At 46.1% G+C, this 12,480-nt stretch overlaps 1 protein-coding gene across 6 annotated transcripts in view; it reads left to right on the forward strand.

The window, feature by feature from the left end:
• The window catches only part of STAT1 (signal transducer and activator of transcription 1), a 293,833-nt gene that overhangs the window by 13,150 nt on the left and 268,203 nt on the right, over window positions 1-12,480 (forward strand). For all 6 annotated transcript variants that reach the window (XR_015767855.1, XR_015767856.1, XR_015767857.1 and 3 more), the window contains exons 10-18: window positions 969-1,127; window positions 2,805-2,897; window positions 4,934-4,993; window positions 7,088-7,117; window positions 7,208-7,301; window positions 8,430-8,471; window positions 9,725-9,808; window positions 10,228-10,326; window positions 11,393-11,528. Coding sequence is in view for 2 of the 6 variants with exons in the window: in XM_028122937.2 (XP_027978738.1) it covers window positions 969-1,127; window positions 2,805-2,897; window positions 4,934-4,993; window positions 7,088-7,117; window positions 7,208-7,301; window positions 8,430-8,471; window positions 9,725-9,808; window positions 10,228-10,326; window positions 11,393-11,528 (797 nt within the window). In the remaining 4 variants the exon portion in view is untranslated. The remainder of the gene's footprint in view (window positions 1-968; window positions 1,128-2,804; window positions 2,898-4,933; window positions 4,994-7,087; window positions 7,118-7,207; window positions 7,302-8,429; window positions 8,472-9,724; window positions 9,809-10,227; window positions 10,327-11,392; window positions 11,529-12,480) is intronic.

The following is a 12,480-nucleotide window of genomic DNA, read 5'->3' on the forward strand; positions in this document are numbered from 1 at the left end:
CCAAGCCCTCCTGCTTCGTAGGCAGGCCCTGGGCTGTCTGGAGCCCCCTCATGGTCATTTAGGCCACAATGAGCCTCTTCCAGAGCCACAGAGGCCCCCCAGGGGCCCCCCACTGTGCTGTCCACAGATTATCTTGTTCTCGTGTGTGTCATGGCCTGAACAAAGTTGGGAAGCACTGGCTTAGGATCCCCTTGGAGCTCGCCCACCTGCCCTCAGCCTGCCTCTCCTTTCACAGCCAAGGGCTGCTCCTTAAGTGCTTTGAACTGGATTCAGGAAATGAAACCATGAAGCAAGGGAGGTGTGTTTCATTGGAAGAAGGTTTTCCTCCGTCACTACTCCAGGGAGGTAAGCCACAGTCCCACAGCCTGACTTGGCGCAGAGGCCCTTTACTGGCAGGAAGGAGGAATCTGAAAGCAATCGCTAGTTTCCTCCTTGGTTTATATTTTGAGTATCTAGATTGAGCGTCTTGCTGCCTTCTTTCAATTCAGGAAAACGGTAACCTTTGTTCTCTCTTCTCCTGACCGGGGCCTGTCATTCCCTCACCATGTGGCTTCTGCAGCTTCCAAGCTGCTCTCTTGCTCCTCTGTGTCCTGATACAGCACCTGCCTGGGCTCCTCGCTGCCTCCAGCATCACCCCTGACGGCGTTTCCTTTGCTGTGTCCCCTGCCTCTGCCTTCCTCTTTGCCCGGTCCCTTTAAATCCCAGTTATCATGCAGGTCAGTAGACATCACGGATCCCCAGCCAGCCCCATCTCCGTAGGTCTGGGCTGTAATCTGTTGGTTTCTTCTCCCCAAATAATAGTCTTTAATGGCAAGGTGAACCTTGTTCTCTGTGCAGAGTGTGACGGGCCGCACAGATAAGGTCAGGTGTTGCCTGGGGAAACCACTTGTCGGTTTCCGCGATTCCCTGTAACCCAGGCAGCTTTGAGATTGCTTCTGATCGAGGCTCCTGTGTCATGTACCTTCCAGGTTCACCATAGTTGCGGAGAGTCTGCAGCAGGTTCGTCAGCAGCTTAAAAAGCTTGAGGAATTGGAACAGAAATACACCTATGAACACGACCCTATCACAAAGAACAAGCAGGGGCTATGGGACCGCACCTTCAACCTTTTCCAGCAGCTCATTCAGAGGTAACTTGAGGGAGACTCATTTGCATCTTCTGCAACTGTTTTCCCCGGGGGAAAATTTCACGGTGATTCAGACCGTTTAAAAGTTTAATAGGTTATGGACATGTCTTCAGGGCAGCCATCTCTTCCTAAATTCCTTGTCCATACCATTGGCTCTTCATTCTTGGGGCCACCTAGCCTGGGAACTTGTCCGTTGTACTCCTCCTTCGCCTGGGGCCAGTCTGTGCGGAGCCCTGTCAAGTCTGCCCTGGTGCTGTTTGTCCCCTGCTTCCCCCTCCAGGGCCTCCTCAGCCTCCTTCAGGCTCTCAGACCCTCTTGCTGAACTCGTGCATAGTCGCCTCCCAAGTGCTTCCCTCCTCAGCCCCTGCCTCCCTAGTCCCTGTGACGCTGGGCTTCCCAGAGCAGAGTCCAGCCTGGCGCTTTGTCACTGGCTTGCCTGGGTGGAGCCCCTCAGCTGGACACTTGTGCCCCACCTCCCCGGCCCAGCGCCAGCTGGCCGCTCCAGGGTGAGCTTCCCCACATGCCTCATTTCCAGGCAGACCGCGTTCGCACCAAATCCGGTCACTTCGCCCTGCCTCTCCTCGGTCCCCCGCCCCACAGCCGCCTTCTTTGAACCTCATCTCGACATTGTTTCCTCCTGAAAGTTTCAGCTTATATGTTGTCCTGAAATCTTCCCAGAGTTCCCAAACATGTTACCTCCCTTCTGGATCCTCATGGCTCAGTCTTTATTCTTCTCTCATTCTGGATTCATTATGTAGTTGTGTATGTATTTCTGTCGTCTGTGACATAAATTGGAAGTTCCTGGAAGACAGAGATGTGCCTTTGTCATCTTTTTTCCCCCACAAGGACCTGGTGCAGTGCTTTGTCCGTGGGCAGGTGTTCCAAATATACTTAGTAGATAGATAAATGGCACTGGGTAGAAGAATAGGGTTCATATTGAAATTTTTTTGTGTGCTAACATGCCATAATAAAAAAATATCCTCGGTTCCCTGTGGCTAATGTCCAAACAGGAATACCTCAGTGCTGTATTTGAAATAATCAAGGATATTTATTTACTTGGGTTTTGGAATGCAAATGTAATCCTTTTTTAAATGAAAATTCATAGTTGGAAATGTTTATTATATAATAAGTATTACTAAACAATTTTACTAGAAGAACAGTTTTCCAAAGGATCCCGAAATATCCATGTCAAATTATGGTAGTAAGCAATGTGTTACATGGTTTGTTTTCAACTGTAATGCAATTTCTTTTTATTTTTTGTTTTTGGTTATTTTTATTTTTAAATTGAGATGTGAGTGGCATACAACATTACATTAGGTTCAGGTGTACGACATAATGATTTGATATTTGTATATGTTACAAAGTGATTGCCACAGTTAAGTCTAGCTAGGAAATCTGATTCTTCATGCAAATTCGTAAATGAACATAACCCAACTCAGGGTTTTCATTGTCGAAGGTGCCACGGGTCACCACAACTACTCTGATCTCACGTTGAGTGGAATGTGGTGTGGAGATTTCTGTGCTGACTAGCGAACCTCACTTTATTCACCAACTTGTTCGAATCTTCCAAACCGAGTTTTAGCTTGTGCCCTCTAACCCGCTCTTCTGTTTTGGGAAAACAGTTTGTACTGCCTCAGCCTTAATGGAAATGCTAATCTGCACTTTGCTTGGAATTTACAGCTCATTTGTGGTGGAAAGACAACCTTGCATGCCAACTCATCCTCAGAGGCCGCTGGTCTTGAAGACTGGGGTCCAGTTCACCGTGAAGTTGAGGTAACCAAGAAAAGATGGAAACGCTGCGCCTTGTGCCATGAAGTTAGCACCCCTCACTTCCTTCACAACAGTCACAGAGGGTGCTTTAGAGGAAGCAGTTTTGCAGTAGGCATTTCAATGTGAATTCTTATTCAGAATATCTTGTATTTAGAATATTAAAAGAAATAGAAATATATCACGTATTTATGTATACATATGCACACCCAATCTTCCCCCTGTAAACGTAAAGCACATTCGCTGTAAAAAGGAATTTGAAAAAGCAGAACTTCCTCCAGTGGACGCAAAAGTTCCCAGCAGTTGTGTGCTGAGTAGACGCTTGTAACCTGGGCTTTACGTAGCCCCGAGACCACATGCAGTGTGTGAACATGGACTCGTGACACGTCTATTTTTCTGGTGACTGGGTTCATAGATTTCATCAGTGTTTCAAAGTTGTCCGTGACCTAAATATCTGTAGACCACTGTGGTAGATAGCCTGGTGTCAGTCCTCCTTCGCAGAATTCTGTCCATGTCTCCACAAATACAGAAATAAATAAAGTTGTGTGTGTGTGTGTGTATATATACATATATTTTCATACATAGATAAATACACATTCACACATACATAATGTCATGTACGGGATTTTATTTTTAAAACCTAGGGTTCTGGCCTGTTTTTCTCCTTGATCATAAGTTGCAGAAGTGTTTCCATGTGAGAACGTAGGGCTGTGCTTTATTGAATGGCAAATTTCTTTAGCTGTTCTTCTACTGATGAGCGCCTGGACTTGCCTTCAGAGTTGGCCTTAGTCTTTTCTCCTGGGGTGCTGCTGAGTTGGGTCCCGGTTGAGGCCCCCTGGCTGCTGGTGTTACAGCACCACACCCACGCACCCGCAGGGACCGGGAACTCACAGCTAGAAGGGGCATGAGAAGCCCAGTCCCAGCCACCTGCCCCATTAAGCGGAGCAGACCAGCGAGGGGCTCCTGCCCAAGGTCTCCCGCTCATCAGGGAAGACACACACACGTCTTAGCCCAGCATTCCTTCCTTCCATCTTTCCATACCACCCTGGAATGACTATAGATGTTAACCTCTTTCTCCTGATTATGGGTCAGAGTTCTTAGTTTTTCCCAACGGAACAAACATTAGATAAAAGTTTTAGTAAAAAATGTACATTTGCTATTTTTTGCCCATATAACTGTCCCAAAGTAGAAATTTTGATAAAACCCAGTGTTGGTAAGGCTGTATAGGGAAGCAGGTACCTTCACTCACATTTGGTAGGAATGGAAAAGCTGCTGCTTTCTATCAGAATTTAGTGTGACAGTATTGCCCCAGCAATTCCTCAGTTAGGAATTTATTCTGCAAATACACTTAAAAGAAATCCAAGTAAACATATGTGGATGTCGATTCCATTGTTTGTCATAACTGGAGGGAGCGGAGGTTATTGAAATGTTCACCAACAGGGAATTGGCATAATAAATAAACTGTAATAGATAATTTTTTTTTAGGATTGGCTTCATTTTATTTTTTTAAATTTTATTATGTTAATCACCATACATTACATCATTAGTTTTTGATGTAGTGTTCCATGATTCATTGTTTGCATATAACACCCAGTGCTCCATGCAGAACGTGCCCTCTTTAATACCCATCACCAGGCTAACCCATCCCCCCACCCCTTCCCCTCTAGAACCCTCAGTTTGTTTCTCAGAGTCCATCGTCTCTCATGGTTCGTCTCCCCCTCCAATTTCCCCCCTTCATTTTTCCCTTCCTACTATCTTCTTTTTTTTTTTTAACATATAATATATTATTTGTTTCAGAGGTACAGGTTTGTGATTCAACAGTCTTGCACACTTCACAGCGCTCACCATAGCACATACCCTCTCCAAGGTCCATCACCCAGCCACCCCATCCCTCCCACCCCCCACCACTCCAGGATCCCTCAGTTTGTTTCCTGAGATTAAGAATTCCTCATATCAGTGAGATCATGTGATACTTGTCTTTGTCTGATTGACTTATAATAGATAATTTTTAAAGTAATAATGACTTTTATTTTTCTTTCCAGACTGCTGGTGAAATTGCAAGAGCTGAATTATAATTTGAAAGTCAAAGTCTTATTTGATAAGTAAGATATCTTTAATATTATCTAAGATACATACACTATTGAAATGCTGGTTTTGTTAACCAAACAAGGACTGATGCACCGGGGTTATTTATAAGTGATCCCAAGAGGGTTAAATTGATAGTTCCCATTCTGGACCCTGGGAGCTTCCCCTAGAGCTGATAGCAACATGCTGGTGCTTTTTTAGACTATAAACGAACGAAAGCATGAGTGTGTTTTATGCTTACGAGCTTGTAATGATCAAGTCTCGAAGCAACCGGGCCTGGCCTACTGGCCCTCCTTCCTCCTAGGGCAGCCCCAGAGGAGAAGGGGCCCTTGGTCAAACACAAGGCTGAAGACCGTGATTCTGCAGCCATTGTGGGGTTGTTTCTGGAATGCAGTTGACAGCATTTTACAGGGACTGTGTGGAGTCTGCTGGATCCACCCCTGTCTCTTCTGGACAGTAGGAACCCAGGAATGGGCAGGATCTCTCACGGGGGTCTAAGTGGAGCCGTCCTACCGCATTTTGCCCTGAGACCCTAGACCTGGACTAGCCCTGACCTAGCCACTGGCTCCTCTCCCCGCCCCCACCTTTGACATTTTTTAATGCTTTTGTGTGTGACATACTGGTTTAGCAAGTTTCAGAACCATTTACGATAATCCAAGTCATCTTCCTCTGGTGTTTTGTCTGTCCGCTCCGTAACAGTACCCTTCCCTGCACCTTTGTCTTTCCTGCCGTCAGCTGTGGTGTCTCTGTGTATCAGCTTTTGCTGGTTAACAAATCACCCCAAAACTTAGGGGTTTAAAACCCAAAAGCTTATGATTTCTCTTACTCTGTGAGCTGTAGGTGGTCTTTCTGGTCTGGGTCAGCTTGGTTGTTGCTGGGTGGTCCAGCATGGGCTTGCCACATGTCTGAGGTCCTGGCTGGGATAACTGAGCCCTTCTCCGTGGGGCTCTCGGGGGCTAGCCTGGGCTTTTTCGCATGGTGATGGCATTGCAGGTGGGTACGAATAGCAGGGTGCAAGGCCTGCTGGGGCAAGGCTTGGAGCTCGTACAGCATCCCTCCCATCCGTTCTGTTGGCAGAACCCAGTCAGAGTCACCTGAGGTTCAAGGGACAGGGAAATACACTCATATCTTTTGAAGGGAAGAGTGGTAGAGATTTTATGGCCGTTAGGCCGTGCTCTGTCTGTCTTCTCTTTTGGTTTCTTAGAGTTCTCTTGTCTTTTCTCTCTGTTCCAGCTCTGGGTTTTCTTCTCAGCTCTGGCAAGGTAGCTTTGTGTCACGCTGTTCCCTTTACTTTAAGTTCTTCCTTGTCCCCCTCCCCCCCCCGCCGCCCCCGGAACCGGGGAACATTGGTCACTCACATAGCTGATGGTGACTGTCACTCACAGAAATGTTGAACTTCTAGTTGACCCACGTAACTGTGAGTGTGCTGATCATTTCCAGGCTGTTCCTCTGCCTGACAGATGCATGTGAGCCCAGAACATGACAGAGTCATCACTGCGTTGATGTTAAGAGGCCAGGTTGCTGAAGATTTAACCTCAGATTTAAAGCTTAAACTTGACAGTTTCCCCAAATAATTGACTCTTCTGGTACCTTCCTAAAAGCATTAAAGATAATAGAGAATAAAAAAAAGGCTTTAGCTGGCCCATTGGAAGTTCCCTAGTCTCACAGCAGAGACGGCTCTCCGCTGCCCCGTGCTTAGCTCAGTGCCTGACACAGGGCAGGGGACCACTCAAGAAACAGCCAGAAGCACAGCGCACTCACACTGATGGAGGGTGTGCTCTGTGCTCTCTCACCGTGAACAGCGTACCACTCACAGCATCCTGTAAGGCTGGCGCTGGTAGCACCACACTGTACAAGTGAGAAATGTGAGGGCCGATGGCTTATTTGCCCAAGGTCACTCAGTAATTCTTGGCAGAGCGTGTGTTGGTTGACCCTGGGCTGGGGGGCTGGGGGGGGGTGGGGGGTGGGGGGTAATGAAAGGACAGAAAACCCACAGGTGTAGATTTTGTATTGATTTTTTACTTATACATATACTTTTGTATTTTTGTTAAAGCTCGTTTCAAAATTTAAATACACATATATGATTTTACATATGTATATTTCTTTTTCAGAGATGTGAATGAGAGAAATACAGTAAAAGGGTATGTCAAACACTTTGTACTATATTTTACTGTCTTTGTTTGTTTAAAAAGTTCCTAGCCTTTTAAGTATTTCTGCTCTGTATTGTCTAGATTTAGAAAGTTCAACATTTTGGGCACACATACGAAAGTGATGAACATGGAGGAGTCCACCAATGGAAGTCTGGCCGCAGAATTCCGACACCTGGTAAGGAGACCAGTTTTCCCCCTTTTTGGGTTGTGTGTGGCTTAGTAGGACTTCATTTTCAACACATGGCACCCGGTTCGCTGTGTGATGTGGATGGCACCCCCTGGGGAAGGCTTTCTCGAGTGTGCTGCTGACTTCACTAGCTCTTGAGGAATCTTTGTTCCTCCCCCCTATCCCAGGCCTGTTCTGTTGCTGTTTTCTGCCAGTCTCTTCTCCAGAGATACTTTTTAAGAGCGTAGCAATCTTGGCAAAATATTCCATAAACCAGTGAGCACCTCAGTGACCTGTTCTTGGTACCTCTGCGACCTCAGTGATCACTCACTCTGGCCTCCCATAGTTCCCTCAGAATTGATAGTTGCCCCCACATCCTGACCATTCCTTCTCCCCACTCCAGTTGTGGCAGGTCCCAGGAGTCTCTCCTTGGCCCATTCACATTTTCCTTTCTGGTGGTCTTGCCCACGACCACTGCCCCTACCGCTTTGTCTCCAGAGGAGTAGGCCCATTCCTCCAGGCCGTAGAAATCCAGCAAGGGTGGTGCCTTTTACCCGCCTCTGTGAGGTTGTTCTGATGTGTTGCCACTAACCCTTGTGTGCTCCCTGGGCTGGAACCTGCAGGGAGGTTCACTGGCAACAGTTCTGTAAGCCAGCAAATTCATAGTTAGTGAAGCTAGACCTTATATGAGAGCCTCAGTCCAGACGTGGGAGTCTGATGGTACCCAGAGCTGCTCTCAGGGCTCCAGAATGCTTCCTTAAAACTTCAGGGATTGAAGTCCTTTTGAGGGCAAGCTTAGCTGTGCCCTGAGCCTGGGGAGCCTGAAACAGCTAATGAAGCTTAAGGGGGATCATTCAGAAAAACTTGCATGGGGTGGGAGTGGGGGAGGGAGCAGGATGTGAATCCCTGGGACCCTTCCATGTTCGCCTGCTGTCCACATGGTGTCAGGCTGCTGGAAGAGGGCGCTTATTAGGCTCATGAGCCCACACAGGGGTCATTTCGTGTCTTGTTTTGCACTCTGAAAATCATTTCACATCCTTATTCTTTCTAAACCCTGACTTCAGTTTGATTTATAGATGAAAGTAGCAACTGTGAGCATTATCATGCTGTTTACTAAGGTGGTTTCTTGTTCTATAGCAACTGAAGGAACAGAAAAATGCTGGCACCAGAACTAATGAGGTGAGTCCTTCTCTGTTTTGAATAGTCTCTAATCAGCAGGTGTGTGTGTCCAGGTAGGTTGGCTCAGTGCTCCTGAAGGCTGGGGGCACCTCGAAGAGGGGTTCAGACACGGCAGGGACAAGGATGAGCTTTGGGACATGGTGTGTCTGTGCTAACAGTAAACCCCACGGCTTTCATGCTCTGTGCTTGTCAGATGATTTTGCACTCGAAGTCACTGGCCCCTCCCTGAAGCCACAGTGGAGTAGGTATAATGGGCCCGTGTGCTACTCACATTTCACAGGCGAACAAAGTGGATCACGGGAAGTTTGTAGGATGTAGCTGAAGGTACATGGGAGTTACTGTGTGAGCTGGAACCAGAGGCCGGATCGGGGCCTGCCATGCTGAAAATGAAGTGTGGCAAGAGGGTTTTCTCACCCCTGCATTCCCTACCCAGTGGCAGCGTCTTTCCGTCACTTTCCTTTTTACAGCCAGATCCTTGAGAAGGAGTGATGTTTGTAATGCATTAAAAAGGGAACTATGGACAGAGGACAGAATGTCTGGCGTTGCTTTGGTTTGGAACGATTTCAGCCCTTGTGCCCACATAGCAGGCGGCCCTTGCAACCACACCCAGCAGAGGTCGTGAGGAAGAGTGGACAGGCACACACTGCCTAGCCCTGGTTTTGACCTTTACGCTCACCGTGACCTCCCCGGGCGCTCAGTTTCCTCTGCTGGGAGGAGAGAGAGTGGCCTCACCTCTACGGTTCTAAGTTGCTGGGAGGCTCCCATGAGATGATGTGTATGAAGGCACTTAGAAAACTATTACATTTCTCCCTAAACCAGGGACTTGCTGACCTGCCAGGCTTATGCAGATCAGTCCTTTCAGTAACTCATCCCTCCTGGAACGCGTGCGCTGTCCGCCCGTCTGCCTGGGGTTGGAGCGGGGCCGCGGGGCAGCAGGCAGAGTGGCTGAGAGCCGCAAAGCCTCACATCACCAAGAAACCCATTAGAAGCTGCTGTTTCCCTACTGACATTTCTTTCTGTCAATTTATAACCCTGGCCAGGCTTTCAGAAATCTAATCCTTGAGAGAACACGGAGATACAGTAATTAAACCTGGGATACATTATTGAAAACGGGAATTTTTTTTCTGAATTGCACTTGGTTGGGGGTCAGGCTTTCTGAAGCCTGTTGCAGTGCCTATGAGGCCCCGGAAAGTTGCAGGATGTGTGAATGAATCACTGTATTCCTTTCTTTTTTTTCCCTTTTCTCTTTTAAGGGCCCTCTTATCGTTACTGAAGAGCTTCACTCCCTTAGTTTTGAGACCCAGTTGTGCCAGCCTGGTTTGGTCATTGACCTCGAGGTGAGATTTACATGGTTCAGACATGGAAAATTTTATTTTTATTTCTCAGTTTTTGTTTTAGACATATTTACTTAATTGCTAAAAAGAATGGTCTTTTTCAGCTAATACTATCTTGACGTTAATTGAATGGTTCGGGAAGCTAGAGAACCCAATTCAGCTTTAAATGCTCCAGACTAAATGTTTTAGTTGAGATGTCCTATGTTAATTTGTTATATGAAGCAGGGAGACTTATTTTTTAACTGAATGATATAACAAAAATAAGCTACGGACAAAAGAACTTAGTTTTACATTTTTAGTGTTCAAATATAAAATACGTTCAAATTTACAAACCATCCCTTGCTTAGTTTTGATGCTACACAGTGGTCTACAGGTGATATTTATGTGATTCTGATGATATTAAGGTCTTTGTCATCTTTTAGACGACCTCTCTGCCTGTTGTGGTGATCTCCAACGTCAGCCAGCTCCCGAGTGGTTGGGCCTCCATCCTGTGGTACAACATGCTGGTGACAGAGCCCCGGGTATGGAAAACACATCTGCTTTTGCATAGGTGCTAACCAGAGACCCCATCGTCTGGCTTCTGTGCATCTCACAGAGCCCCCTAGGGCCAGATGTTCAGAGAAAAGTGACATAACTCGAGTGGCTTTGTTAAGGATCTTTAGTAATTCTGGAAAAGGGAAGCATATGTATGTATTAGAAGTGAGAATTATGATTTTCCTTCTGTGTGAATAAGCTCAGGCCATAGACTTCCTATAACTTTTACTGTGGAAGAGTTCATTTATTGCTTTTCTTTTAAAAAAGTGTATATATTTGCTCAACAAGCACACTCCATTCTTAAGTGTGGGTACTCACTGTTGATTAATTACAGCTGATTCTCGTTATGCACTTACATTCTTGAAGGTCACTGTGAACACTGAATTAGCAAATGCCGAACGATTGCTACTGGACCTATCGATATGTGGCCTTGTTTATGTGTGCTTCTGTTTATAAAGACACCGTATCTAATATATCTGTTGATGTATTAACATTGAGCTCATGGCCAACAGCACTGTAGCTCATGCCTGAACTAAGCGCATCTGAGTACAGGTATTTGCTCTGTAAGGCGCCCCGTGGCCATTTTGCACTTAGCAACACCAGACAGCCCTTCAGCGCTATCCTTGCAACCATTTTTTAAAAATGAAATTTTTAAAAAAACAAAACCCACAGAAAGGCAAAAAATGTGGCACTAAATAGACCTTGAAAAGGACACTTGCTTGTGGTACGAGAGCTGAAACAAGAAGGCAGTTGCTTCGTTTGACTCTCCTGGAAGCATCCATGTCGGGCGACTCCAGTCTTCACCGCTCTATTCATGGCATCCACAAATGACTCCAGAAGTGCCACGAGGAGCCATTTGGGGGTTAAAGTGACTTTGCATGAGTAGGTTGAATTCACGAATGTGAACTTGCACATAACGAGAATCAACTGTGTTTCTCTTCTGTGAAAACTTGTGTGTGTCACAGAAACTAGAACCGAACTCTGGGACAGATCCAGAGTTGAGTGCCTTGCTTGGGACTGACAGCCTGAGCTTCTGGGTATTTTTTTCTCTAGAACCTGTCCTTCTTCCTGAAACCACCATGTGCACGATGGTCCCAGCTCTCAGAAGTGCTCAGCTGGCAGTTTTCTTCTGTCACCAAAAGAGGTCTCAACGTGGACCAGCTCAGCATGCTGGGAGAGAAACTACTCGGTGGGAACTTTTTCCGTATATGAAAATTGAAACTCATAAAAATAGCTCGACTTGTTCCTTTCCCCTCTTTGCTCTCTATTTTGATCAAGGTAGAAGAGTGTTAAGAAAAAAAAAAAAATCGCTTGGCTTTTCCAGCTGCAGCTTGTTACAGCTAAGTGAGAATTATAGCTCAACCTCGGAAGTAGGTATAGACCTGATAAAAAACTTAAATGAATCATTTCCCAATTATCTCATGTTAACATTACTGAGCAGGTTTCCTAAGGGAAATATTTTTGAATTATGTAAAATATGTTAGTTGTGGCTAAAAGAGCTTCCCTGATGAGAAAGATGAAGTCTTATTAACCTTGGGGAGAAGAAAGTAATTCCCCAGTAAGTGTCCCCAGGGGAGAATAAGTAAGGTCCTGGGGCCACCCGCCGCATGGCATACACCCAAGGCTCTTGCCTCAGTGGTCCAAGCACGTGGAGACCCTGCCCACAGCAGGATGACATCCTTGGCGAGCAGTTTTGACTGGTTTTGGCAGGGTCCAGGCCATGATAGAGAATTCCCGTTCAGTAGCTAATGTCATAGATTTATTAGTCTTCCACATAAGGAAGTCAAAGACCTACTAGCCTCAAGGTCAAATCTTCAATGAATGGTAGTATCTGAACTATTTCTTTCAAAATCCACAGGCAACTTTTTTTTCCCGAATTTGCTTTCTATACAAAGAATTGTGTATATTGCAAACACCAGTAGACTCTTCCTAACCAAGTAGCTCTCAATATGCCTTCTCGTGTCCACTTAGCTGTCACAGTAGGGGTCTTATGCCATTTAATAAGATGTAAGAAATCACCTCATTCCATTTCCTTACTTGGTGAGAATTAAGACAGATATCTTTTCTGCCTATAATGGCTTATTTGTGGTTCTCTCCAAAGAGAGATGACGGGCTCACCGCCTTGTACGGCCTGGGCTGCT

This window comes from Eumetopias jubatus, unplaced genomic scaffold (assembly GCF_037043125.1).
Source record: "Eumetopias jubatus isolate StellerSeaLion01/CBP00866 unplaced genomic scaffold, mEumJub1_p1.0 scaffold_3, whole genome shotgun sequence".
Classification (NCBI taxonomy): domain Eukaryota; kingdom Metazoa; phylum Chordata; class Mammalia; order Carnivora; family Otariidae; genus Eumetopias; species Eumetopias jubatus.